We start from the raw sequence: 26,811 nt of genomic DNA, 5'->3' as shown, positions 1-26,811 counted from the left end.
CCAGCTCAGTGCATGCTCAGTACTGTCTGCAGCCTTTGCCTCCCTATACAAAATGGCGCCTGATTCAGCTCTATGTCATGGACTGTGCTGTGAAAGCCACCCTATTCCTGCACTGCCAATCTGGGTCCTGCTGCTCTGTCTCTGCTCCTGGCCAAAGCAAACAGGGCAGTAAGACGGAGAGTTCTTTGGATTCACTACCTGAGCTCCCAGTGAACGCATCTTCCCACCTTGTTGCTGGTGTAGTTCTGGCTTCTGGCATAGCTCAGATCACTGCTCTCTGAATGCCACTGGGGTATCAGTCACTGCAACACCACGTTCTGTCTGCTGCTTTCCTGTGTCAGTCTCTAGGTACCCCTTTGCTGTTGTTCTGTCCTTTTCTATTTGCTGGAATGTGCACTCTCTGCTTCAAAGTAGCTAATGTTTCTCCATCTGTTTAAATGTATCCTTACCCTATTTTGCCATCTTGATTCTCCCTTTTTTTTTTTCTAGATTTTTTTTTATTAGAAAGTCAGATATAGAGAGAGGAGTAGATACAGAGAGGAAGATTCTCCATCCAATGATTCACTCCCCAAGTGGCCATAGCAGCTAGAGCTGCACCAAGCTGAAGCCAAGAGCCTCTTCTGGGTCTCCCACGTGGGTGCAGGGTCTCAAGGCTTGGGCCGTTCTCCACTGTTTTTCCAGGCCACAAGCAGGGAACTGGATAGGAAGCAGGGCCACTGGGATTAGAACCAGCACCCATATGAGAGTCCAGTGCATGCAAAGTAAGGACTTTAGCCACTAGGTGACCACACCAGCCCCCCCTTTTTTTAATGAACGAAGGACTTGGATATTCCTCCAAAGGAGATATCAAGATGGCTAATAAACACACGAGGATGTACATCATTAGCTACTCAGGAAATATAAGCTAAAACCTCAATGTGATACCACTATGTATATTTTACAGCAGCCAAAACTAAAAAAGACTGACTAAATCAAGAATATGGAGGAAATGAAATCTTCAATAATTGTCGATGGAAAAGTAAAATAGAACTACTTTGGACAACAGTTTTTGCAGTTTCTTAAAAACATAAGACACACATATGTCATACAAGTACCCATTTTCTAAAGGAAATTAAAGAGTATGTTTACACAGACTTGTATGTATATCTTCATAACAGCTTTATCTGTTAATAGCCAAAACTAAAATAATCCAAAGGTCTGCAAACAGGTAAAATGATAAGCAAATTATTGCACATCCATAAAATAAAACACTACTTAGTATTAAGGAAGAATGTACTCCTCAGATAACAATATGGATATAACATGAATATGGATACAATAGGGATGAATCTCAAACAATCAGCTGAATGAAAGAACTCAGATCAAAAAACATGCATACTTTTTTTATACATACTTTTAAACTAAGATTCTAGAAAATGAAAAATAATCTGTTGAGATAAAGCTAATCAGTAGTTGCTATGAAACAGGAAAAAGGAATTGAGAACATTTTTGATAGTGATTCATAAATGTAATTTTATAGACTATAGCCTATTTTATATCAATTATTAACTGAGAATAGTGCTTAAAAATTTGTAGGGTGTAGATAACTGTGGTTAGAAAGAAATCTGCAGCTTTATAGCCTATATTGGAAAGTAGGAAAGGCTTAAAACAAAGGACCTACTTTTCTAATTTAAGGAACAAGGAAAAGATCAATGGGCTAGCACTGTGGTGTGGCAAGCTAAGCTGCCACCTGCAATGCTGGTGACTCATGTGGGTGCCAGTTAAGAGTGTTGGCTGCTCCACTTCCAATCCAGCTCCTTGCTGATGTGCCTGGGAAAACACTAGAGGATGGCACAAGTCCTTGGGCTGCTGCACCCATGTGGGAGACCTGGATGAGGCTACTGGATCCTGGCTTCAGCATGGCTCAGCCCCCATAGTCTCAGCCATTTGGAGGGTGAACCAGAATATGGGAGGTCTCTTTCTCTCTCTTTTCTTTTCTCTCTTTCCCCCTTCATCCACTCTCTGCCTTTCAAACAAAGAAATAAATCTTATTAAAAAACAAGAAGAAGGCCAAGATAAATCCAAACTAAGTAAATAATAAAATGCTGAATCAGTTCAACAAAACTCAAAACCACGAAGATGAACAAGCCAAAAGCCTGTTCTTTGAAAAGCTCAATTAAATTGATAAACTGCTACTAAGATTGATCAAGAGAAAGAGTACAAATTATTGATAGCAATGAAAGATAATATATTAAAACATACCACATCACTTACAGACATTTAAAAGGGTTTATTATGAACAATTTGACAGATTGAACAAAGAGAATATATTACTTGAAAAACAAAAATTATAAAAGCAGACCTACAGGGAAGCAAAAAAAATGCAAGTAGTCTTTTATTATTAAAGAAATTGAATTTGTTATCAAATATCTTCACACAGCAGAAATCTCAAATCTTTATTTCAGCATTACTAGGGCAAACAGTGAGTAGTCATAGATTTGCAAAACCAGAATTTTACTCACTAATACTGTTCATTAACTAAAGCATAATCATTACAACAAGTAGTGTGATCGATACTATCTGTATTGAAAGAAGCAGAAGAAATTTTTGGTACTGGGCAAGCAATTGCACTCAGTATCTTGATCTTCTTCTAGTCCCATCAGCCTTAATTTATAGCAGTCACTAGCACAGCTGATGTAGATGTTTCCTGTTTTGCTGTTCAAGCAGGACCACATTGCAGGCTCTTCAGCTTTGTCCCTCTGACTGAGAAAACATATCTTAGCTCAGGGATCAAAACTGCTGGCTCTCCAGACTGCCCTTTCTGATTTAGAAGGTCTGCAAAAGTTTGACTTGACAATCCTTGCTATAACATCCATGACACTAATACTCTGGAATTCACTCCAGATGTGCGGCATATCTTGCAAAAAGTGATCCAATTTTAACTCCTGGAACACTCTTTTTGAAAAGGGAAAATGTATATTTTCAAAGCAAAGTAGATATTTAAGCTTAAAAAAAAAATGACCCCACGAAACAATCTGCAGACTTTTAAGAATAAGCCAAGAACTAGACATGGTGGTAGACAATTTATCTGAGAAAGCTGTTCTCTGGAGATTAAGTCAGAGAGTGTTTGAAGTGGGAACAGAAATTGCTCAGCATCCCCCTGAAAGGTCTTATTTATTTATTTGTTCATTTCATTTCATTTAACAGGATTTCTTCTGAAAATGCCTCAGGCAATGAAACTTAGAGACCCTTTAAATCCAGGTGTGCAGACACTAGATCTGGGGATATGGATGGTATACGGAGCTACAGTCTTAATGATGCTTAATAATAATAGTGTTTAATAACAGTCCTTGTTAATAAAATGATTCCTGACATAGATAATATGGATTGAAGTATCCCTATTACAGGGATACCTTTCCTTACCACCTTGATTCAAAAACAAACAAACAAACAAACAACTCTTGATTTTTCTGACTGCAAAAGGACTATAAGTTCATGGATAGAAATTTAGAGACTTAAAAAAGCCAACAAACCAAATAAAAAAATCATAACTTGGCCACACAGCAGTAAGTGCCATTAATATCTGGAATAATACTTTTCTAAGATCTTTTAACGTTGCATGATACGAAAGTTTATTTCACATCAATATTCCTCCAAAATGTGATTTTTCACAGCCACCAAGAAGTTTACATATTATACAGACAGGAAGGCACTTTCAAAAGCTCATGGATAAATGTAATTAAGAGACATTTATTTTAGTATAATTTTTTTCAAATCCATGCATTGCATTTTCATAGTTTTCTGACAACTCCTTGAATTCCATAGCTAATTTAATTAACAGTGGGATACTGAGACACTTAGACTGTTTTTAGCATGAGAATCTATCAACAATGTTATCATACACAATGCTGGGCACATAAAACAGATTCTTGCAAGTCTTTGCTTCAAAAGATGTTAATATTGAAAAACTATGCACTGTCCATTTTTCCATTTAAGAGTTCATGCACATTTTTCCTACAATTATGAAATCCAAAAAATTATAAAGCCAAAAAGATTTTTGCTTTAAACTTTTCACACTAAAAGTCATCTGGCAGCCCTTATTTAATTTGACCATTTAACTATTTTTAAAAGATTTATTTGATGGGAAAAAATAACATAAAAATGAATGAATCTTCAATAAACTGATTCACTTCACAAATGCCTGGAACAGCTGGCATCGGGTCAGGCCAAAGCCAGGCCTCCCCTGGAGCTTGACCTGAATCTCCCATGTGGGTGGCAGGAACCCAGCGACCTTGAGCCATTACCTTTGCCTCCCAAGCACACATTAGCAGCAAGCTGGATGGAAGCAGAGTGGGAACTTGAACCCGGATATTCTGATATGGAGTTTGAGTTTCCTAAGGTGTCTTGACCACTGAGTCAACTGCCTGCTTCTCACATGAATGTTTGTTACAATGTGCTGTCCTAGTTTGTTCTGCAAAGTTACACACTGTGAGTATGCAAATTATGCACCACATTTTCTTCTGTAACTTTTTAAAAAAAATTTATTTTATTTGGGATTCCCCCTAAACTCCCACCCCCCTGTAACTGTTTTAAAAAACTATTTACTTGGAAGAATTATAGAATGGGAAGGAGGGAGGGACAATAAGAGAGAGGGAGGAAGGGAATGAGGGAGAGAAAGAGAGAGAAAGAGAGAGAGAGAGAGAGAAAGTGAGCATCCATTTACTGGTTCACTGCCCAGTAGGTTGCAGCGGCCAGAGTTGATTGAGCCAGGCTGAAGCCAGAAGCCAGAAGCTTCTTTCAGGCATGGGTGGCAAGGATCCAAATACTCCACTGCTTTTCCCATTCCACAAGTAGACTGGAAGTGGAGATGCCAGGAAATGAACTGGCACTCATATGCAATGCTGGCATTGTAGGTGGTGATTTTACCTGCCCCATCACAACACAGGCCCCATTTTCCCATCACTTCCAAGGTACCATTTTATTGGCTTCTGAGCTTCACTTTTTTCTTTGAATGAAAAGTCATTCTTTACTGCTGTCTTACTTTTGGCTCCTGTTAAGATTTTAGATAGCAGTAGTTTAAGTCTGCCTATGATGTATCTGTTGTTTTCTTTATATGAGGGAACTTAAAATTTCATAGAGAACATAATTAAAAGATGTTTATTTCCGTGCAAAAATTTTGGTCTCAATGCACACACAGAATATGCTGTGTTTATACAAAAGCATATTATGGGGCCTGGCAGTCCTTGTCTTGCACGCTCAGGTGCCGGTTCATGTTCCAGCTGCTCCGCTTCCCATCCAGCTCCCCGACTGTGGCCTGGAAAAGCAGTCAAGGATGGCCCAAAGCTTTGAGACACTGTACTCATGTGGAAGAAGCAGCTTCTGGATCGGCTCAGCTCTGGCTGTTGCAGTCACTTGGGGAGTGAACTAATGGACAGAAGGATCTTTCTCTCTCCTCTCTGTAATGCCTTTCCAATAAAAATAAATGAATCTTTTTTTAAAGCATACTATGAAAAACCTCTGTATGCATTTCTTTCCTTTGGACTAAAATGAACTTACTCTTAATTCCAAAAACTAACTTTCAACAAACAAACTTAGCTTTCTAGATCTATGGGTTAATGTTTTTCACTAAATTTTGTCAAGTTTCAGACATTATTAGGTCAAACTTTCCCATCATTTATTCACATTTACGTTTGGGGAGAAAGAAATAAGCTTACTTGGTGTATGAAATCTATGTATACAGTCTTTTCTTAACATGCATTTTCCAAGAACTTTTGAGACCCCTCTTGTATGCATGCTAGGCTGCATGATAGTGTTTTGCAGGTCATCAAGAGCTTTCACTCTTCTCCAGTCTTTTTTGTCTCTGTGTTTGTTGCAATTACTTATACTGAATTCTCTTCAAATTGCATAACAATGTCTTCCCAGCGTTAAGAATACTGCTGAGAGATCAATGTTGTGTAATAGCAAGTTAAGCTGCTGCTTGTAATGCCAGCATTGCATACCACAATACGGGGCCTATCTCCTCCTCTCTTCTGTAACTCTGCCTTCCAAATCAATCAACCAATCGATCAATCAATCTTTAAAAAGATGTTTACTTGTAGGTGCTCTGTTTCAAAATCAGCTCCCTGCTAATGCTTCTAGAAAAGCAGTGGTGAGGGTGGCTTAAGTATCTTACTTAAGTATCATACTGAACCTGGCTGATTCAGCCCTAGCCATTGCATCCATTTAGGGAGTCTCTCCTTTCTGTTACTCTGCTTCTCAAAGAAATCTTCAAAAACAGCAAACAAACAATTCACAAAAAAGTATGCTAATGCATTAAAAATGCTGTTGATATTTTCTTTTTATATGTTTTTTCAGCTCTAGAATTTATTCATGATTTAATTTCATTCTCTGCTGAAATATTCCTATGAGTTGACTGCACTAAATTCCTTGACATATTTCTAATTTCTGTTTTTAAAGTCTTGTACTGCTATCACCAACATCTGGGTCATCCCTGGTTCGGTTTTTCCTGATGGCTTTTCTCTTGTATTTCCCTTCTTCCTTCTCTTCACAATAGGATAGTGCGGAATTTGGCTGTTAGAGATGATTTATTTTTGCCCTTAGCATTGGGTAAAAATTGTCCTAAATCATGATCCTTCTGTAGTGTGAACTCCAAAGCTAATACATTTATCAATCCATCTAACATGGCAGGATACATACACTGAGAACTGCTCAGTTTTGATGCTGCTTTCTGCCGAGTTTCTCGGAGCACCGCATGTGTGTTTGTGTGTACAACTGAGAAACCTGAAGAGTATTTGGGGTCTCTTTCACCCTCCTTTGTGAAGTCGCCCTGACCTCCAATTTATAGCTGCTTTGGTAGAGAGGAACTGAGATCTCTGCTTCTTTATCCCAGTAGGACTCCTACTTTCTCTCTCAGAGCTCTTCTCTCCAGTACTCCAAGGCAAACCCGGATATCCCCAGGGAACAGCTGTCAAATGCACACAGTGTCCTTCCTTCTGCGGGTTGTGCTCCCTGGCACCTGCCTACTTCCTCACGCTCCGTGAATTGTTTTTTTCATATTTCACATTTGACTAGAGTTTGTAATTGCTATCAGCAGGATTTTTTGAATACAGGCTGCTCTGCCATTACTAGAACTGCAATTTGATTATATTCCTTCAGGTATTTTTATCCTATACTTCCTCCTCTTGTTTTCTCTAAAATTCCAATTACTTCTACAGTTGGCATGTTTGTTTGTTTCAGAGATCACCAGTGTTGCAGTTACCTCATGTCAGTCTTTTTTTCTTGCCCCGTTTTGACCTGGGATAAGTTCTGTTATTATTATAGAGAAGGTCACTAATTGTTCCTTCTGCAATGTCCACTGTGGTGTTTATATGGTGTAGTCTTCACTTCACATGTTGTAGTTGGAATCATTCGCTGTTTGGTTGGCTCTGTCACATCTCTACATAACAATTTCAATATCTTCTTTAGCTTCTTGAACAGATGGAATGATGTTAACTTTAAAAGTATTTGTCGAAAGCTGAAGACTCGCAAGATGGCCGACATAGGAGGATGGATGTGAGGCAGCTCACAGACAGAGAGGGATAGAATGCTACAAAAGCGTAAGTGGAGCAGCATAGAGCTGCAGGGAGAGGAGCGTGAAGTTCCCTGGACAGTGTGGAGCCAAAAAAATCCACACAACTCGGAAGAGCAACCAGGAAAAAACAAAACAAAACAAAAGGCAGGGAAAACAGCGTCCCGCTCCAGACCTGCTGAGTCACGTTTAAGTGCAGCTGCCAGGAGCCGCAGTCACAGGAGCCGCACCTGCCGCAGCCGCCTGGAGCAGCACCTGCGGCAAAGGTCCTCACCAGAGGCAGAGGCAGACTGCAAGAACCTGAGGTTTGAGTGAGCTGGGTAGGGGCAGCAGTGGGTTGGAGGCTCTGGGAGTTAACCCTCCAGGGGCACGCACAGAGTCTGAACATCCTTGGTGCTCATCTCCCCACCCCTCCCCCCGGAGATTCCAGCGTCTGGGAACACAGGGCAAGTGCCTTGAAACTGCCAAAACTGTGTCTTAGAGGTGACGCACAGCGGTCCTGTGCGCTGAGTAGAAAGGCAAAAGGTGCACTGAATACTCCCCCGTGCCTTGCGGACTGGCACACAGCTAGGCAGTACTGACCCACAGGAACCCGCATACACCTCTGGGCTGGGCGGTCCCGTGATAGCGCTGGGGTGGGCAGTCCCCTGCGAGTGCTGGGGTGGGTGGTCCTGCGCTGCTGGGGTGGGCGGACCTGTGCAGGAGGCACTTCCAGAGAGCACCTGGAACACCCCACGCCCTACAGTCCCGTGCTTGGGAGACGCACCAGGAGAGCACTGTGGACCCGCGTGAAGGAGGCGTTCCCACAGAGCACCTGGTACCTCCATGCCCTGCAGTCCCTGGCACTGGGGACACACCGAGAAAGCACCTAGAATCCTCCATGCCCTGTGATCCTGCGCACAGGGGGCACACACAGAGAGTGCCTTCATTCCCCCATGCCCTGTGGTCGCATACGTGTAGGGGACGGGCTGAGAGTGCGCTTTGAATCCGCTGGGCCTTGGAAGTGGCGCCCTGAGGTCCAGTGTACTGGAGACGCACCAAAAGTGTCTTGAAAATTCCCGCACCCTGCTACTCCATGCCTGCAGGCTCCTATCTCTGCAGAATAGCGCTTGGAGACCCCTCAGCACGCTGGTGCCTGGGTCTCTCAAAAAGAAACACTAACACAATGGGAAGAAATACCAGAAAAGGTAATGATCCAGATGAGAGAGCCAGCACCCCACCAATAAAGGATCAAAAGCCAATGTCTATTTCAGAGATGCGAGATGAACACATGGAAGATCTACCAGACAAGGAATTCAAAAAAATAATGTTAAAATCTATCAGAGACAATGAGAAGAATTGGGAGCACTTCAAGGAATTCAAGAATCACATAGTCACAGAAATACAACAAATGAAAAGTAAAATCCTTGACTTAGAGCACAAAATTGAGAGCCTAACCAACAGAACAAATACAGCAGAAGAGAGGATCTCTGGAATGGAAGACACGCAAAATGAACATACCCAGTTCATTAAACAGCTGGAGACAAGTCTGAACAAAGCCAATAAGACCATACAAGAAATGAAAGACAACCTCAGAAAATCAAATATTAGGATTATCGGCCTTCCTGAAGGAGCAGAAAGAGAGTCAGGAATGCAAATGGTATTTGACGAAATTATACAGGAAAACTTCCAGAACACTTGGAACATGAACTCTGCCCAAATCCAGGATGGTCAGAGGACTCCTAGCAGATATGACCCAAAGAGATCTTCACCCAGACATATGGTGCTCAAGTTCCACTCCAACGAAGACAAAGAAAGAATCCTGAGACAAGTACAAAGCAGAGAAAAGATCACATACCGGGGAAAACCAATCAGGATCACTGCTGACTTCTCTGAAGAGAATGGACAAAGATCTTCCAAATCCTGAATCAGAACAACTGTCAACCAAGAATAATGTACCTAGCAAACATCTCATTCGTATTTGAGAATGAAATCAAATACTTCCACAGCAAAGAGAAATTAGAAGAATATGCCAGCACAAAACCAGCTCTACAAAATCTCCTTAGAAATGCACTAAATCCAGAAAAAAAGGAGGCGAATCATAAGCAAAGATGGCAAACAGGAAGGTCTCCCCACTAAAGTCCACACAAGGAGGGGCAATTACACAGATATCAACACCCACAAAAACACATATGTATGGCAGGGCAAAATCGCAACCTCTCAGTTTTAACTCTTAACACAAATGGCCTAAACTCACCAATCAAAAGGCATAGATTAACGGAATGGATCATCAAACAGGACCCAAGTATCTGTTGCTTACAAGAGACACATCTAACCAGAAAAGACTCCAAGAAGCTGAAAGTGAAGGGGTGGAAAAAGATATATCATGCCAATGGACGAGAAAAAAAGGCAGGGGTAGCTGTCTTAATTTCAGATGATATAGACTTCAATCTTACAAGCATCAAAAAGGACAGGGAAGGTCATTATATAGTGGTGAAGGGATTGATCCATCAGGAAGTAATTACCATCGTGAACATATATGCACAGAATCCCAATGCGGCCTAGCTACGTGAAGCAGTTACTTACAGACTTAAGGGGAGACATAGATATACACATAATAATAGTGGGCGATCTTAACACCCCGCTAACAACAATAGACAGATCAACAAAACAAAAACTCAACAAAGAAACAACAGGGCTCATACAAACAATAGAACAACTGGACTTGGTAGACATTTATAGAACTTTTTATCCTAAGGCCACAGATTATACATTTTTTTCAGCAGTGCATGGCACCTTCTCCAGGATCGACCACATGATAGGGCACAAAGCAAATCTAAATAACTTCAAAAAGATAGGAATCATACCATGTACCCTCTCAGACCACCATGGAATGAAATTGGAAATCAGCAATTCAAAATGCCCCAGGAAATACAGAAACTCTTGGAGGTTGAACAATATGCTATTAAACGAACAATGGATCAGAGAAGAAATTAAAGATGAGATCAAAAAATTTATGGAAACCAATGAAAACTCTGACACAACATTCCAAAATTTGTGGGACACTGACAAAGCAGTGCTATGGGGTAAATTCATCGCAATTGGAGCTCATGTGAAGGCCCAAGAGAGGCGCCAAATACGGGAACTCAACACACACCTCCAGGAATTGGAAAAACAACAGCAGAAGTGCCCCACACACAATAGGAAACAAGAAATCATCAAAACAAGGGAGGAAATTAATAACAGATCTAAACCTACATCAAGAAACCTTTAAATTTTTGGAAGAAAATGTTGGAAATACTCTGCAAGATCTAGGGGTAGGTCCTGACTTCCTAAAAAGGACACCAAAGGCAATAGAAATCAAGACTAGAATAAACAAATGGGACCTCATCAAACTAAGAAGCTTCTGTACAGCAAGGGAAATAATCAACAAAGTAAAAAAGCAACCCACAGAATGGGAGAAGATCTTCGCACATGACATAGGTGATAGAGGGCTAATCTCCAGAATATACAAAGAGCTACAAAACAACCAAAATGTCAAAATAAACAAGCCACTCAAGAAATGGGCACGGGAAATGGGCAGACACTTCACAAAGGAACAAACCCAAATGGCAAATAAACATATGAAAAAATGCTCAAGTTCCCTGGCAATAAGGGAAATCCAAATTAAAACATCAATGAGATACCACCTAACGCCAGTAAGACTGGCCCACATGAATAAAAGCACCAACAACACTTGCTGGCGGGCCCGGCAGTGTAGCCTAGTGGCTAAAGTCCTCACCCCGGGATCCCATATGAGCGCCGGTTCTAATCCCGGCAGCTCCACTTCCCTTCCAGCTCCCTGCTTGTGGCCTGGGAAAGCAGTCGAGGACGACCCAAAGCTTTGGGATCCTGCACCCGCGTGGGAGACCTGGAAAAGGTTCCTGGTTCCTGGCATGAGATCGGAGCAGCATCGGCCTGTTGCGGCTCACTTGGGGAGTGAATCATCGGACGGAAGATCTTCCTCTCTGTCTCTCCTCCTCTCTCTGTATATCTGACTTTGTAATAAAAAAAAAACTTTAAAAAAAAAATTAAAGAAACACTTGCTGGCAAGGTTGTGGGGAAAAGGGAACCCTACTCTACTGCTGGTGGGGCTGCAGGCTGGTACAGCCTCTATGGAAATCAGTATGGAGAACATTCAAACAACTCAAAATCAACATACCGTATGATCCAGCAATAGCACTCCTAGGAATATATGCAGAACACTTGTTTTATGAGAAACCAACATGCACTCCTATGTTCATAGCAGCACCATCAGTAATTGCAAAAACATGGAAGCAGCCAAAATGCCCATCAGCAGAGGATTGGATAAGAAAGCTATGGCTCATCTACTCCATGGAATACTACTCAGCTATTAAAAAAAAACAAAATGGAGGGCTGCGGGAGAGGACGTCTAGCTCGGATCCCGAACCCAGTCCGCCATGTGCCCATGGCTCATGGCGGGCTGGGCCCGGACATGCCTGGGTGCGGCCTGCTTCCTTCTGGGGTGAGTACGCCGAGGGGGGAGGCCTCCGTGACTGGGCATGTCCGGGACCCACCCACCACCCTCATTGGGTGGTGGGTGAACGGGATTGGGGAGGGGCGCAACCTTGGGCCTGCAGGATTTAACCTCCGGCTGCCAGAGGCGAGCCGAGGGCTGCGGGAGAGGACGTCTAGCTCGGATCCCGAACCCAGTCCGCCATGTGCCCATGGCTCATGGCGGGCTGGGCCCGGACATGCCTGGGTGCGGCCTGCTTCCTTCTGGGGTGAGTACGCCGAGGGGGGAGGCCTCCGTGACTGGGCATGTCCGGGACCCACCCACCACCCTCATTGGGTGGTGGGTGAACGGGATTGGGGAGGGGCGCAACCTTGGGCCTGCAGGATTTAACCTCCGGCTGCCAGAGGCGAGCCGAGGGCTGCGGGAGAGGACGTCTAGCTCGGATCCCGAACCCAGTCCGCCATGTGCCCATGGCTCATGGCGGGCTGGGCCCGGACATGCCTGGGTGCGGCCTGCTTCCTTCTGGGGTGAGTACGCCGAGGGGGGAGGCCTCCGTGACTGGGCATGTCCGGGACCCACCCACCACCCTCATTGGGTGGTGGGTGAACGGGATTGGGGAGGGGCGCAACCTTGGGCCTGCAGGATTTAACCTCCGGCTGCCAGAGGCGAGCCGAGGGCTGCGGGAGAGGACGTCTAGCTCGGATCCCGAACCCAGTCCGCCATGTGCCCATGGCTCATGGCGGGCTGGGCCCGGGCGGCCAGGGCGCCATTTGGCGCCAGGCTGTGCCTGCTGGCCGCCCGGCCGGGGGGCTCTGGGGTATTGGCCATCTGAATCGCTGCTGAGATAGCTCTAGAGTGACCCCACTGTTTCTGGGATCTGAGTCAATCCTAAAGATTCCCAATGCCAGTAACTCTTCCTTTGAAGAACTTCCAATCCCTTAATAATGCTGAGCTTTGAACACCTATCAAGTAAAAGATAAGCTCCGGCTTGTGTAGCAGGCTGGCACCTAATGGTCCTCGGAGCAACCACGTGCAGGTGCGTGATTTACGGCTAGGAACGGTCCCAATCTGGGATGCTACAGCTGGGATGAGGTTCCCACCAAGGGGTGTATGTGCTGGAATGGGGGCTGCGTTCTATCTAGGAAACAGTTGCAGTCACCCGAGGCACTAGTGTGGGCTGGGATTGGATGCACCAGGCCGGTTCAGATCCCAGCACCATCTGGTGTTATGGAGAAACAGGGTAGATGTGGGACTGACTAGGCTGGGTCTCAATCCCCTTCTGAGCCATGTATGAGCTGTATGTGGGTATGGACGAGCCATGGCTGGGCTGAAACATCCAACAACAAGAACCAGAATGGGGTGAAAGCCAGCCAGGAAAAGCCACTGTTCCTGCTAGGACAGGAGGTGAACTGAGTAGGGTTGGCTCAAGAACCCCCTGGCAAGCGCAAAATCTGGCATTGGGAGGGGTTCTGATGAAGGAGCCTGGGCAACTCCTCTGGCAGGACACAGTCCCTACAGGTAAGCGCGGGAAGCATGATTGGAAACAGCCCAGAATAGGCCATGGAAAATTTCCCACTGGCATGCATTCGGCATGGGTCAGGAGCAGACCAGGCTGAATCAGTTCATGTCATCCTCTGGCAAATCCGATCACCAGAACAGAGTGTGGAATGGGCCGGGTTTGGTTGCGACAAAACCAGTACACATTATGGAACGCCAGGGCGTGGTTGCCTGTACTGGATATGAATGCAGCACCCATCCAGCACACGTGAGATCCAGGAAGGGAGGGGCAGAGCTGGCGGGGGGGTTAAGGGGCTGGTCCCCTCGCTGGACAACCACTCCCACTGGAGAGTGTTGGCTGGGATAGAGACAGACACGACTAAGCAAGGCTACAACACCTGTGCGCTGCATGTGGACAAGATCAGGGCCACAGCATCAGCTGGCAGAAGCTGGCACTGGGGACTAATTCTGTCAAGTCAAATCACAGGACCACCTAAAGAGTGCATAAACCGGGACAGAGAGACCTGGGAGGGAAAAAGTGGGTTCCCCCTTCTTGGGTCACTATTCCCGTGGGAGGGCATGAAAACTAGGACGGGGGCTGGGATGGCTAGATAGAGAGGTACTCAACAATATCTGTGAGGGCTGGATGGTTGAGTTGGTTAGATAAAACCAAGCTTTAATACCCATTGACAAGTACCAGAGCCAAATGGGATGGGGGACAGATTGGTCTTCTGCTACACATACTGGCAAACCAGGGTAGGGGGCGGGCCTGGTGGGGGTTATTGTGGGTCGCCCCAACTAGGCTGCAGCTCCCACTGGTTGATGTAAGGGCCGAACCAGACTGGACTGCAACACCCATTGGTTCCAGTGCAACTCGGGACTGAAAACAGAACCAACACAGCAATTGCAACCACCAGCTGATCAGGGTGATGGACTGTGCCGGGCCCTGTGCTTGCTAGAACATACAAGAATCTGGTCTGGGAATACCTCAAAGTATCTTTGGAGATCTCCCCACTTGAACTGCTGGACTCAGAATTCTAACCAAGAAAAGACAGAAGACAGAATAGGACAATCATTCATCTCAGCTACATGTTGGCAGCGAAATATGGGACAAATGGAGACTTCATGATGGACCATATCAATCAGTGGACGATCTCATCGAGCGAAACTGGCAGTGACTCATAACTGGAGAACTATTAACTCCACTTGAGCACATATCTCAGAGCATGCCCCACATCCGGGACTTGGGGTGGGCGGGAAACCGGGTGGGGCTTCTCCCTCAATATCCCCTTTTACCTCAGATACATGATGGAAACAATATGGACATAATAGCATTGCCCACCTCCCTATCCCCCTGAACCTTTTTTTTCTTTTTTTTTTTCTTCTCTTTCTTGATTTTCCTTCAACTATAGTTAACCATGTAAAGATTGTCAACAACAATACAATAAAATGGATTATAAAAAAACAAAAAAAACAAAAAAAACCAAAATGCAGTTCTTTGTGGCCAAATGGGCCAAACTGGAAACCATAATGCTAAGGGAAATGAGCCAATCCCAAAAGGTTAAATACCATGTTTGCCTTAATTTAAGATGATATGATGTTATGTATAACATGTTATGTATGTTATATGTAGTGTATAAACTAAAATTGTAATGTCAATGAGGTGGTCACAGAAGGTGGTTAAGGACTCGCATTTACTTTTAACATATTGGTTACTCATTACTATGTCAATTAATTCCATAATGATGTAAATTTTTGCTGATGGTATGTTGGAGCTTTCAATTGACTGGGATGATACTCTGCTGGCTCTGTCTTCAAACCAGAGAGGGTATACCTAAGAAGCCATTGAACTTGACTGGACAATAAGATGCTGGACTCTATGTTTGCTATATGCTTGCAATGGGGGAATCTCAACTGAACTTGAACTGTGGTTATGCAACAAGGTGGAGGAATCCACCATGGTGGGAGGGTTTGGGAAGGGGTGGGGAGAATCCCAGTACCTATGAAACTGTGTCACATAATACAGTGTAATTAATAAAAAATACATATATACAAGAAAAAAAAATGAATAAAGCTGTAGTAACTAAAACCACATGGCACTGGCATGACCAATGGAACAGAACAGATACCCAAAAATTCAGCTATGTGTACACAACTGGTTGTTTTCTGACAAAAGTACTTAGACCATATATGTGAAAACAAACAAACAAACAAACAGACAAAAAAACAAGTGTTACTCTCTATCCCTAACTTCAGAGAAACCTTGAAGTGGTCCTTTGATTCAAGCAGAAGGTTTCTTGCGAAAATCACTCACAACTGTCTCCAGCTGGGATTGGACCATGTCCTGCTCTGACATCATACAGAACCATTGACAGGTCACAATTCCAAAGCCCTATATAAAGCCCTGGCTGGGCCTGGGGCCTCTGTCCAGGAGCTCTCCACTGGAGAGCTCTAGGACCTGCACTAAGCTACCTGGTTTGTTTTTTTAACCTGTTTTAGTTGTGCCTATTTTGTTCATTTGTTTTCTTCTCTATGTTATTAATTTTGTTCTTCCCTCTTAATTTCAGTTTGTTTTTCACAGTGTGTATTTCTTTTCCTTAGACACACCCTCATTACTTCTCAAAATTTCTGAAATTCTTTTGTCACTTATTTTTTATTTCCATCATTTTATTTGTTTACATTTTTAAAACTTTTAATTTCCATTTCTTCTTGTATTTATTTTGCATTTTCTGTTTTCTTCTTGGAATTTTCATTTTTGTATTAATTTACTTTTAAGGTTTATCTATTTCAGATTTACATTTTTTTAAAAAGAGAAGTGAGGAAGTGTCTAAGGAGAAGATGGAGATACCTATAAAGTCCAGCATAATGTTATTCTTAACACCTATTTTACACTATGGTATCTTCTCTCATTATTAATATTTTTGATACCTTTATTGCTGGAATATTTTAAAATCCTTAACAACATAATGTTATTCTTAACACCTATTTTACACTATGATATTTTTTTTCATTATTAATATTTTTGATAACTGTATTGCTGGAATATTTGAAAAATCTTTCACAGCATAATGTTATTCTTAACACCTATTTTACACCATGGTATCTTTTCTCATTATTAATATTTTTGATACCTTTATTCCTGGAATATTTTAAAATCCATTACTGCATAATGTTATTCTTAACACCTATTTTACACTATGGTATCTTCTCTCATTATTAATATTTTTGATACCTGTATTGCTGGAATATTTGAAAAATCTTTTACAGCATACCGTTATTCTTAACACCTATTTTTCTCTATAGTATCTTTTCTCATTATTAGTATTTTTGATACCTTTATTGCTGGAATATTATAAAATGTTTTATCTCTGAGCAATATTTACATAATAAGCATTGTTTATGGACATTGGCCTTATACTCATCCTAAGTGATGAGTTGGCGTGAGCACTGCTCCACGGAGCAGTGAGCGGGTACCACAATGGAGAAAAAAATCAGCAATGGACTCCACATCCTCAGCACAACCAGTTGGCACAAGTGCAATGGGCAACACTGGCCCACCGCATAGAAAGCAGCAACGAAGTAGCCACGAACTATCACATCCTTCGTGGATTGGCATGTATCCTCTCTAGATGTTGTTTAACTGCAGAGACTCAAAAACAAATATCCCTCTACAGAAGGATTTTTCTGCTCTCACTGGATTGTCTCCTCATTGGACCTAAGAACACTCAGCCATAAATATGCTTGAAACAACTGCATCATACATCTTTATCTGAACACCTAATGCCACAGACCCTTAAGGAAGACTTTACGGATTGGAGCATGAGCACTTTAAAGTGATTCAAAATTATGGAGGAGCTACAAAGTTTATAAAGTGCTTCAATGTGTTACCAACCAGAGCAGTAGTGGAACCATTCCGAGGAGCTTGTAATACCATGCATAGCCTGCTCATCATCAGCCCAGGTGTCGCTCCTGGGCACGTGGAGCTTCCAGCATTCCTGCCCAGAGACTCTCCATCGGGAAAAGCAGAGGAGCCACTGCTGAGGAGCCGGGAGAGTTTCGGCAGTGCTGGGAAGCTAAAAGCAGGCTTCCCGGAAGGGACTGAAAAACGTCTGTGTGAAGTGAATTCAATGTATTGGGCCAGCCGATGGAGACTGGAATCATCAATCCTGAACAGGTTATGACATCTTTTGAGCATATGAAGAAATCCAGGGACTATTATGTTACAGTTGTAGAAGATGTGACTATTGGACAGATTGTTGCTACGGCAACCCTGAGACTAGAACTTACATTCATCCATTCCTGTGCTGAGAGGCAGAGTAGAAGATGTTGTGTTTGAGATGAATGCAGAGGGAAGCAGCTCTTCAAACTGCCAGTAACAACCCTGACATTGCTAAGAACAAACGAAACTGTTCCAACATTAGCCTTGAATGTCTACCACAAAATGTTTATTTCCAGAAAAGGTGGCTATGCAGTATCTGAAGAAAACCACACGTAAAAAGTTTGGATATGCAGTATCTGAAAAAAAATTACACACGTGGTCGTTTTCTGAAGTAAAAATGTTATGGGAAGAGAACTGACACAAGTAGCAATACTACAAAACCGTACTCTTCGCTGAGAAAACATTGTTGCTGCAAGCCTGGGACCCCCATAAATACCGGACTGACATTTAGAAGATAGAATTTGTGTTGTATATATAATATACAAGTGTAATATAATGACATTTAAAAGATTACTTGGGAATGATGGGGCATACTGATTGAGTTCAGATTACAAATGAAAATTATAAATGTGATGATTTTACCAAAGCAATATACTTTTAACTTGAAAAAAAAAGTATTTGTCTACTCTTACATCATTTCTGGGTCAGTTTTAATATACTGATCCACTCCCCTCCTTCCAACTTTAACATTCTAGCTTCTTTGCACATCTGGTAATTTCTGATCCAATGTCAGACATAGTGAATTCTATCATGTAGGTTTCTGGTTATTTTTATAATTCTTAACATATTTTAAACTTTTGTTCTAGAATATAGTTAGATTACCTAGAAATATTTCGGGGTTTTTTTTTTTTTTTGGTTCATTTTAACCTTTGTTAGGTAAAAGCAGCAGCTAGTCTAGCGCTAATTTTTCTCCCACTACTCTAAAAGTTGTCCTGTGAATTACGAAGCTTTCCAGGTGGAACAGGAATTCTTCCTGGCTCTACAGCTTTTGGGTAGAACATCTACTACCTTTTCGGTAGTCCTTTCTCTGACCTCAGTAAGTTTTGTCACATACATGGGTTAATACTCAACCCTCAAAATCCCTTCTACAGATTTTCTGGGAAATTTGCCTTTGGTGGATCTCTGTTGCCCAACGCACTATCCTGTGAATTCTGGCGCCTTTGCTTCCCTTGGATGCCCTGCTCAGCTCTGCTTTGAGTCGGGGCTCAGAAGGTTTCTCTAGGCAGTAACATGGGAGCAATCATAGGGCTGAGGTCATTTGATTTTGTCTGTTAAGGCTCACTATCTCTCACTGCCTTATGTCTAATGTCCTAAGAGTCATTGTTTCATACACTTTTTGGTGCATTTTTCCCCAATTGGAATTTGTTCTGTATGGAAGTTCCTATATTCTAAAATGAAAAAAGAATTCTGAAATCTGGGTCTGGCGTGGTAGCCTAGAGGTTATGGTCCTCACCTTGAATGTGCCAAGATCCCATATGGGTGCCGGTTCTAATCCCGGTAGCTCCACTTCCCAGCCAGCTCCCTGCTTGTGGCCTGGGAAAGCAGTCGAGGACGAACCAAAGCCTTGGGTTCCTGCACCCACATGGGAGAGGAAGTTCCTGGCCCCTGGCTTCGGACTGGCACAGCAACAGCCATTGCAGTCACTTGGGGAGTGAATCATTGGACGGAAGATCTTCCTCTCTGTCTCTCTTCCTCTCTATATATCTGACTTTGCAATAAAAATAAATACATATTTTTAAAAAGCTGAAATCTAAAGTGTATTTGGTCAAAGGGAGTTAGCTATGGGACTGTGGACAGGTACAAGTGCATATTCCCCACTAACAGTCCATCCAAGTGTCTACGTCTTCACTTCCTGTCATAGTTTTCTGTTGTTGTAGTAATACTAAAAGACTGGGCAAATTGCACACCACAGATACACATACAGGTTCACTGTATACACATTACTCGGTTCACTGTTTTGGAGGCTGGAAAGTCTAAGATCAAGAGGCTATTTCTGGAAGGGCATCCTGGCTGAATCACAGCATTAAGGAAGGCAGCACCTGGTGAGAGCCAGGGAGCAGGCTCATAGGGGCCCCCTCGTGACTCCTCCAACCCTACTGACCTTTCAAAGCACCAGCAACATATGAATTTGGGGATTGGTCAAATTCCTGAGGGGACAAGTTCAAAGTATATGGTTTATCAACATAAATGCATATGTATTTTTGAAAATTAATAAATATTGTTAAATTTTACAAGCAAAAAAGGAAATGATATAGCTTTTTAAATTTAATTTCTTTGAGCACCTGTAAAAATGAGTACTTTTTCATACTGGACAAAAGACTACCTTTTTGTTCTTAGCCTATGTTTCCATCAAAGCCTTAATTCTACAAAAGACTAGAAATACCTTCTTGATTCTACTGTCATCATTAGGTAAGCTGGACAGAAACTTTTTTTAAAAAAGATTTATTTATTTTATTACAGAGTCAGATATACAGAGAGGAGGAGAGACAGAGAGGAAGATCTTCCATCCGATGATTCACTCCCCAAGTGAGCCTCAACGGCCGGTGCTGCGCCGATCCGAAGCCAGGAACCAGGAACCTCTTCCGGGTCTCCCACACGGGTGCAGGGTCCCAATGCATTGGGCCGTCCTCGACTGCTTTCCCAGGCCACAAGCAGGGAGCTGGATGGGAAGTGGAGCTGCCTGGATTAGAACTGGCGCCCATATGGGATCCCGGGGCGTTGAAGGCGAGGACTTTAGCCATTAGGCCACGCCGCCAGGCACCTGGACAGAAACTTTTTATGTGTCAATGGTGAGACCTACATTGGCAGAAATGTTAAGAGTTTGAAAAAAAAAAGTTTGATGGCTCTTGCAAAGAGGTAAGCACTGGTCTAATTATGTATTCATTTTCACAATCACAGTCACTGGGTCATTTTTAAAAAACCTTTCAATCTTTCCTACTTTGTTAAGAATAAAAACTAGATGCACACATTGGCCTAGCAGTTAAGGCATTAGTTGGGAAGCTCCTGTTCTATAGTGGAAGGCCTTGGTTTTGCTCTCCATTCCAGCTTCCTGCTAACATTCACACTGAATGACATCAGGTAAGGTAACATAGCTCAAGCAGTTGGGTCCCAGCAACCCAAACTGGAGACCTGCCGTGAATTCCCAGCTTCCAGCTCTTTGCCTGGCCCACCTCCAGGTGTTGTGGACATGTGCAGAACAGACTAGCAGATGGGGGTTACTTTCTCTGTTCATCTGTCTCTTCCTCTTTGTGTCTCCCTGACCCTGAAGCAAATAAATAAAATACTTTAAAAATAAAAACCAGGGCTTGGCGGTGTGGCCTAGCGGCTAAAGTCCTCGCCTTGTATGCTCCGGGATCCCATATGGGCCGGTTCTAATCCTGGCAGCTCCACTTCCCAGCCAGCTCCCTGCTTGTGGCCTGGGAAAGCAGTCGAGGATGGCCCAAGGCTTTGGGACACTGCACCCGCATGGGAGACCTGGAAGAGGTTCCTGGCTCCTGGCTCTGGATCAGCACAGCACCAACCATTGTAGTCACTTGGGGAGTGAATCATCGGATGGAAGATCTTCCTCTCTGTCTCTCCTCCTCTCTATATATCTGACTTTGTAATTAAAAAAAAAAAATCTCAAAAAAATTATCCAATCTACTCATCTATGACATTTGATGAGTTTAAGCCTTTAAAAAAAAAGGATAAAAACCAATATCTTCACTAGTTTCTAAGGCTATTTAAGCCCAGTTCCTTCAGTCTCACTCCCTCACTCCTTGCTATTTTCCCACTTAAACACTATGTTCTAACCACTCATATTTTTTTAGTTCCTTGAATAAGTCATTTTCTTCCTCAGAACATTCAAGTTTGCAGTTTTCTTTTGTCTGAAATGCTTTCTCATACAGCTGGTATGGTACCTTCTGTTGCTCAGGCCTTAAAGCTACTTCGGACAGAATTCCCTGACTACCTAATCCCAAGTGAGTTTCCCTCATGCTGTTTTCCCCATAGCAGCCTTTTCTTTCCCTTTCATATCAATCTGATACCTATCACAATTTGAAACTCTGTATTTGAGATATGATGTCTTTCTACTTAATTATTGTGATGCTCTCTTGCTACCTGTCTAACTACACATACCTACTGTATTTCCAATAGAGAACCAAGAACACTCTTTGGCCCAAGGTAGGTATATCACAAATACTTGCTGAAGTAATCAATCAGTGCTAGAAAAATAATGATGAGATTACTGGAAATTTGGCAAAAATTTCAAAAAAATTTAATATTAGGATCATCAATCATTTCTATGTGCCTGAGGCACTGACCTTGATTTAATTTACAGGATTTAAAGATATTCTTTTTTTTTTTTTATTTATTATTTAACTTCAGTAATTACATTGTGTTCTTATAAAAAACAAGTTTACTTCAAAATGTAAAATGAAGTAAAAAAAACCAGTCAAACTTTAGAAAAAACAGTTTGAGGACTCAGAAAACCTGATTACCAAGTTTAACTATATTTTGGAGACAGGATAGCTAGGTTAATAAAAGAATGCAATGTTCAGAAATAGACCCATACATACATGGCCACTGTTTTAGAATAAGGTATAAAGGTAATTCAGTTGATAGTCACATGCAAATATTGAACCTTAATCCATATTTTAGACTACATGTAAAAATGAACTAAATATGGATCAGTGGTTGCCAGGGATTTAGGGGGAGATGCTGATTATTGAGAAACATGGGAGACTGCTAATGAGGACAATAATACTGCTCTAGATCTTGACTGTGGAAATAGTTGTCATAATTTACAGGTGAATTTATTGCTTCTACGTTATTTTAAGGGGTAAAATCTATTTTAACATTGAAAACTATCTAGGAGGAAAAATATCCAGTTGGCACCAACCAGGCAATAATATAAGTAATCAAAAATTGATAACTGGAGAGCTCAAGATGCAATAACTTAAATATGAAAAAGCTTCCCCATTTGAATTTGGATTTAACTTGAAAATGCTGGAAATCACAGAACCTGTCTTTTCTTTCCTGAATACAAACAAGGAAGCATTTTAGATTAATAGTTAAAATATTTTTAATCTGTAAACTTTACTAAACATCTTTTTTCTATATGTTTTGCAAACATCTCTAACTCCAGCAATGAACCCTCTAGCTTTAAATCTGTTCTTTATTTATTGCTCTTTATTTTGGTGAATGACACCTCCATACCCATTCAATTGGCCTTCATTCCAAGTTTAAAGCAGAGCTCCTAAAGCCTCCGGAGTAAGTCTTTTGTATGCTGAGGTGAAGAGTGGCTGGGGAACCCTAGACAGCTGCAGGACGAAGGCAGTTGCCAAAAAGATCCATAAGGTGATGAGAGGTTTGTAACTTTCAAACCTCATCCCTTGACTGGGGGGAAGGGAAAAGGGCTTGAGATCCAGCACAATCACAGCAGTCGATGATCTAATCAATCATGACTTACATCCCTCCCAGCCCCAAAGAATAGGGCTGCAGGATTTTCTGATTTGGACAAGACACTTGGCCAACAATGTGCTTGGAAAGTATTGGATCTGGAGAGGCTTAGAATCTACCACTCCTCACTTCCATCACAGACACCCTATGCATCCCTTCCATTTGGCTGTTCTTCAGCTGCAGACTTTGTAATAAACTGGCGTATGTAGAAAAGAAAAAAAAATTTCTTCAGTTCTTTGAGTCATTTTAGAGAATTATAGAACATGTTAGGTGGTCATGGGAACCTCTGAATTTGTAGCCAAGTTGGACAGAAGTGTAGGTAGCACCTGTGTCTGGTTTATGATTGGCATTTACAGTGAAGACAACCCTGTGCCACTGAAGCATTAAATCTTGGCACACCTAACTCTAGGCAGTTAGTGTCAGAATTGATTAGAATTGCTAGACACCTACATGATAAACAGGGAACTGGTGTCCTAACTAGTCCTGGAAAGGGCATTACATATTTGGACTCAGAAAAACTTGAAAATGACTATTTAAAGTGTGTATACCATTTTACTCACCCTAAGCCCCACAGGATAAGACCATGTTTCTCATGTCTACCAATGTATCCTCATTACCTAGTACATTCAAACTTTAGTCAGCGAAAATACAAACAGGTTGCCTATCACTGGGGTAGACAAGTTCTAAGTTGTTATTTGGGAGAGAAGCTAGTGGCAAGGTCTTCCTTGGCTCTACTTCTAACACTGAAAGCTAATGAAACAAACCAAGAGAAACAACAAACCCAGTGTTTTGTGTGCGACATGAAGCTGACTACAGCTCAGGGAACCACAGAGGAAGCAACCAGAGATGGTGAATGTGGCACTACTTCAAAGGGGAAGCGACATTAGGGACAATACAATGATTAAGCCACAGCCCTAGTGACCTCTCCATATTGAGCCCTTTATGTTGTCATGCTCATGCAAAAGCTATCAAGTAGTGGGGTTCAAACTTGGTCTACTGTCTGCTTAAAAAAAAAAAGCAAATTTGGGGAGTGGGCACCATGCCACAGTGTGTTAAACCACGGCTTGGGATACCTGCATCCCATATCAGCACGACAGTTCAAGTTCCAACTACTCTGTTTCTGATGCAGCATTCCTACTAATGAGCCTGGGAGGCAGCAGATGATGGCTTAAGTGCCTGGATCCCTGCCACTCATGTGGGAGAGCCAGAATGGTTCTGGTTTCAGCCTGGCACGGCCCTGGATATTGCAGGCATTTGGGGAGTGAACCAGCAGATGGAAGATTTCTTTGCCTTTCAAGTAAACAGTAAGAAACAGCATAGACATTTGCCAATTAAGTGTGTAAACAAACAAAAACCTCTGAGTGTGAAATAAATAAAAATTGTTATTTAATTGATTAGACTCCAGAAATCAATGAAAAATTACTGAAGTGAATACTACTGCATCAGGTTCTCTGAAGAGAGTTCCGGGCTGAGAGAACCATTTCACAGCATGTTTAGGCGCCTGTACGAACCCTACATAAAGGAGTTAATTCTGTGCTCTGCAGGGGTCAGTAGGTCCCCATTAGTCAAATGTTCTTACAAGGATATTGGTGTGGCTTTATTCAGACAGAGCATAAGCTTCTCAAAGGCCAAAAAACATCTGTTGTTCTCAAATACATGGTTTTTTTCAGAACTGAGCAGAGAGAAGTTCTTCTTCAAAGGCTGAGTGAACAAAAAAGGCATCACTCACTTAACACCCACCAGGTAAACTTGCTAAAGCCTACAGGAGCTGCAGAAAATGAGGCCAGACCTAGAAAGAGGATGTCAGGAAACACCATCAGGACCTGGTCACTAAAGCAATCTTACCTGTGATGCAGTTATCCTTCCCTTTTTCATTTCAGATGCATTTTCACTTAGTTTTCCTACTTTGTTACTTGAGCTGCATTTGTAACATGTCCACCTTGTTTGGCCTTCAATTTCTATGGTGCATTCTTTGCTTTGTAGACAGAATGAGTGATACAAATGGCCACAGCTGCAAAATGAAGGCAATCAATTCACACTTTCATTATCTCAAGAACTATCAGTATAAGTTATGTTAGAGCCTACTCTTCAGTAATAAAGATCTCCAGTAAGCTGCAGTGTACTGAGGGTTGTAAGGAAGAAGAAGGCAAAGGTATTTGCTGCTGTCCTTTTCTTGTAAAAATCCAAACTCAGGGCCCGGCACTGTGCTGCAGCCAGTGAGTCACCACCTGCTGTGCCAGCATTCCATACTGGCACCAGTTCAAGCCCTGGCTGCTTAAGCTCAGATCCTGCTCCCTGGCAATGCACCTGGGAAAGCAGTAGCAGATGGCACAGGTGCTTTGGTCTTTGAACCATGAGAGTGACAGGGAAAAAGCTTCTGCCTCCTGGCATGGGTCAGGACTATCTGCTGCAGCTGGTCCGGAAGTGAAACAGCAGATTAAAGTGCTTGTTCTCTAGCTCTTTCTCCCTCTCCTGCCAATTCTTTCTCTTTGTTTCTCTGTAACACTGCCTTTCAAATAAATAAATAGACCTTAAAAAAAATCCAGACTTACATATTTGTATATTTAACTCTGAGTAGGAACAAAATCACAGTTGTCTAGTTTTAAACCACCTGGAGGGTGAATTGAACTTCTGTTTATTTCTCAAACTATGAAATTCTGACAGTATTTTTAGATAGCTTAGAAAAATAGCAATTGGGAAAAATCATAATTATGTAAGTAGCTTGAGAATGGCATGAGTGTTCTGCCTCATCAAATTCAAGGCAATAGTAATGATTTGCTTAAACATTTTAAAAAATGTCATTGGTATATGATAAATCCTTACAAAGAACATTTCTATTGTTTACATTAAATTACCAAGTGGGGCTTCCAGAAATTCAACTTGATGATTAGTTTACTACCTTCATTTTTTCCAACCTGAATGCTGGACTATTCCAGAAGTTAATTCCTTGTTCTTCATGGTCTGGATAATCTTCTTCCTTTTTATATTTTATATTTTCATATATATATTATATATTTTATATATATTTTATATATATATATATATTTTTTTTTTTCTATACTCTTCCTTCCTGTAACTACCGTTGCTCCTTTAGTGATTCCTTCTAGTTCAATAGCTTTGAGGTGTTACTTAACACTCCTAATTACTACATATGTATCTTCAACACAGACCTCTTCCTTACACTCCATCCACTTTAGTTATCTATCAAGTGTTTTAACATATGCAAAACCAGAACTCTAGCTTCCAACCTGCCCTATCCCACCCTCAAGCTCTCATTTAATGTTCTATATCTAAACAAATGGCAATTATATCCTTCCAGCTTTTCTGATAAAACTTCAGAGTCAGCTCTGACTATTCTTGCTTTCATACCAAAATCTCTACTGTCCCTTAGGCTGTCTCTCATGTGATCCAATGAAATAGCCCAGCTAACTGCTTTGTGTTCTCTGCGACTCTGTTTCTATTTTCCACAAGGCCATCAGAGTGATTCATAAGGTGGAAGTAAGATCACACCATCCCTAACCTCAAAATCACTCAATGGCTTCTCATCTCTGGGCAAAAGTCCAACTTTTTATACTGATACAATCCAGTTTGTCCATAACTTGGCCTGTGCACCTC

General features: G+C 42.1%; 1 protein-coding gene and 1 long non-coding RNA gene across 2 annotated transcripts in view; both read right to left on the bottom strand.

Moving 5' to 3' along the window:
- The window catches only part of VPS8 (VPS8 subunit of CORVET complex), a 261,296-nt gene that overhangs the window by 35,375 nt on the left and 199,110 nt on the right, over window positions 1–26,811 (bottom strand). The window contains exon 43 of the mRNA XM_058662177.1: window positions 25,042–25,207. Coding sequence (XP_058518160.1) covers window positions 25,042–25,207 — 166 coding nt within the window. The remainder of the gene's footprint in view (window positions 1–25,041; window positions 25,208–26,811) is intronic.
- On the bottom strand, window positions 16,349–16,803 carry LOC131479925 (uncharacterized). Its single transcript, XR_009245180.1, has 3 exons — window positions 16,771–16,803; window positions 16,634–16,669; window positions 16,349–16,429 (listed from the first exon to the last, which is right to left on the bottom strand). It is a non-coding gene; the product is annotated as an uncharacterized LOC131479925 (long non-coding RNA).

Source organism: Ochotona princeps, chromosome 3 (genome assembly GCF_030435755.1).
Source record: "Ochotona princeps isolate mOchPri1 chromosome 3, mOchPri1.hap1, whole genome shotgun sequence".
In the NCBI taxonomy this organism is placed as follows: Eukaryota; Metazoa; Chordata; class Mammalia; order Lagomorpha; family Ochotonidae; genus Ochotona; species Ochotona princeps.
Note: the sequence above shows the minus strand (reverse complement) of the source record. Positions and strands in the feature narration are given on the sequence as shown.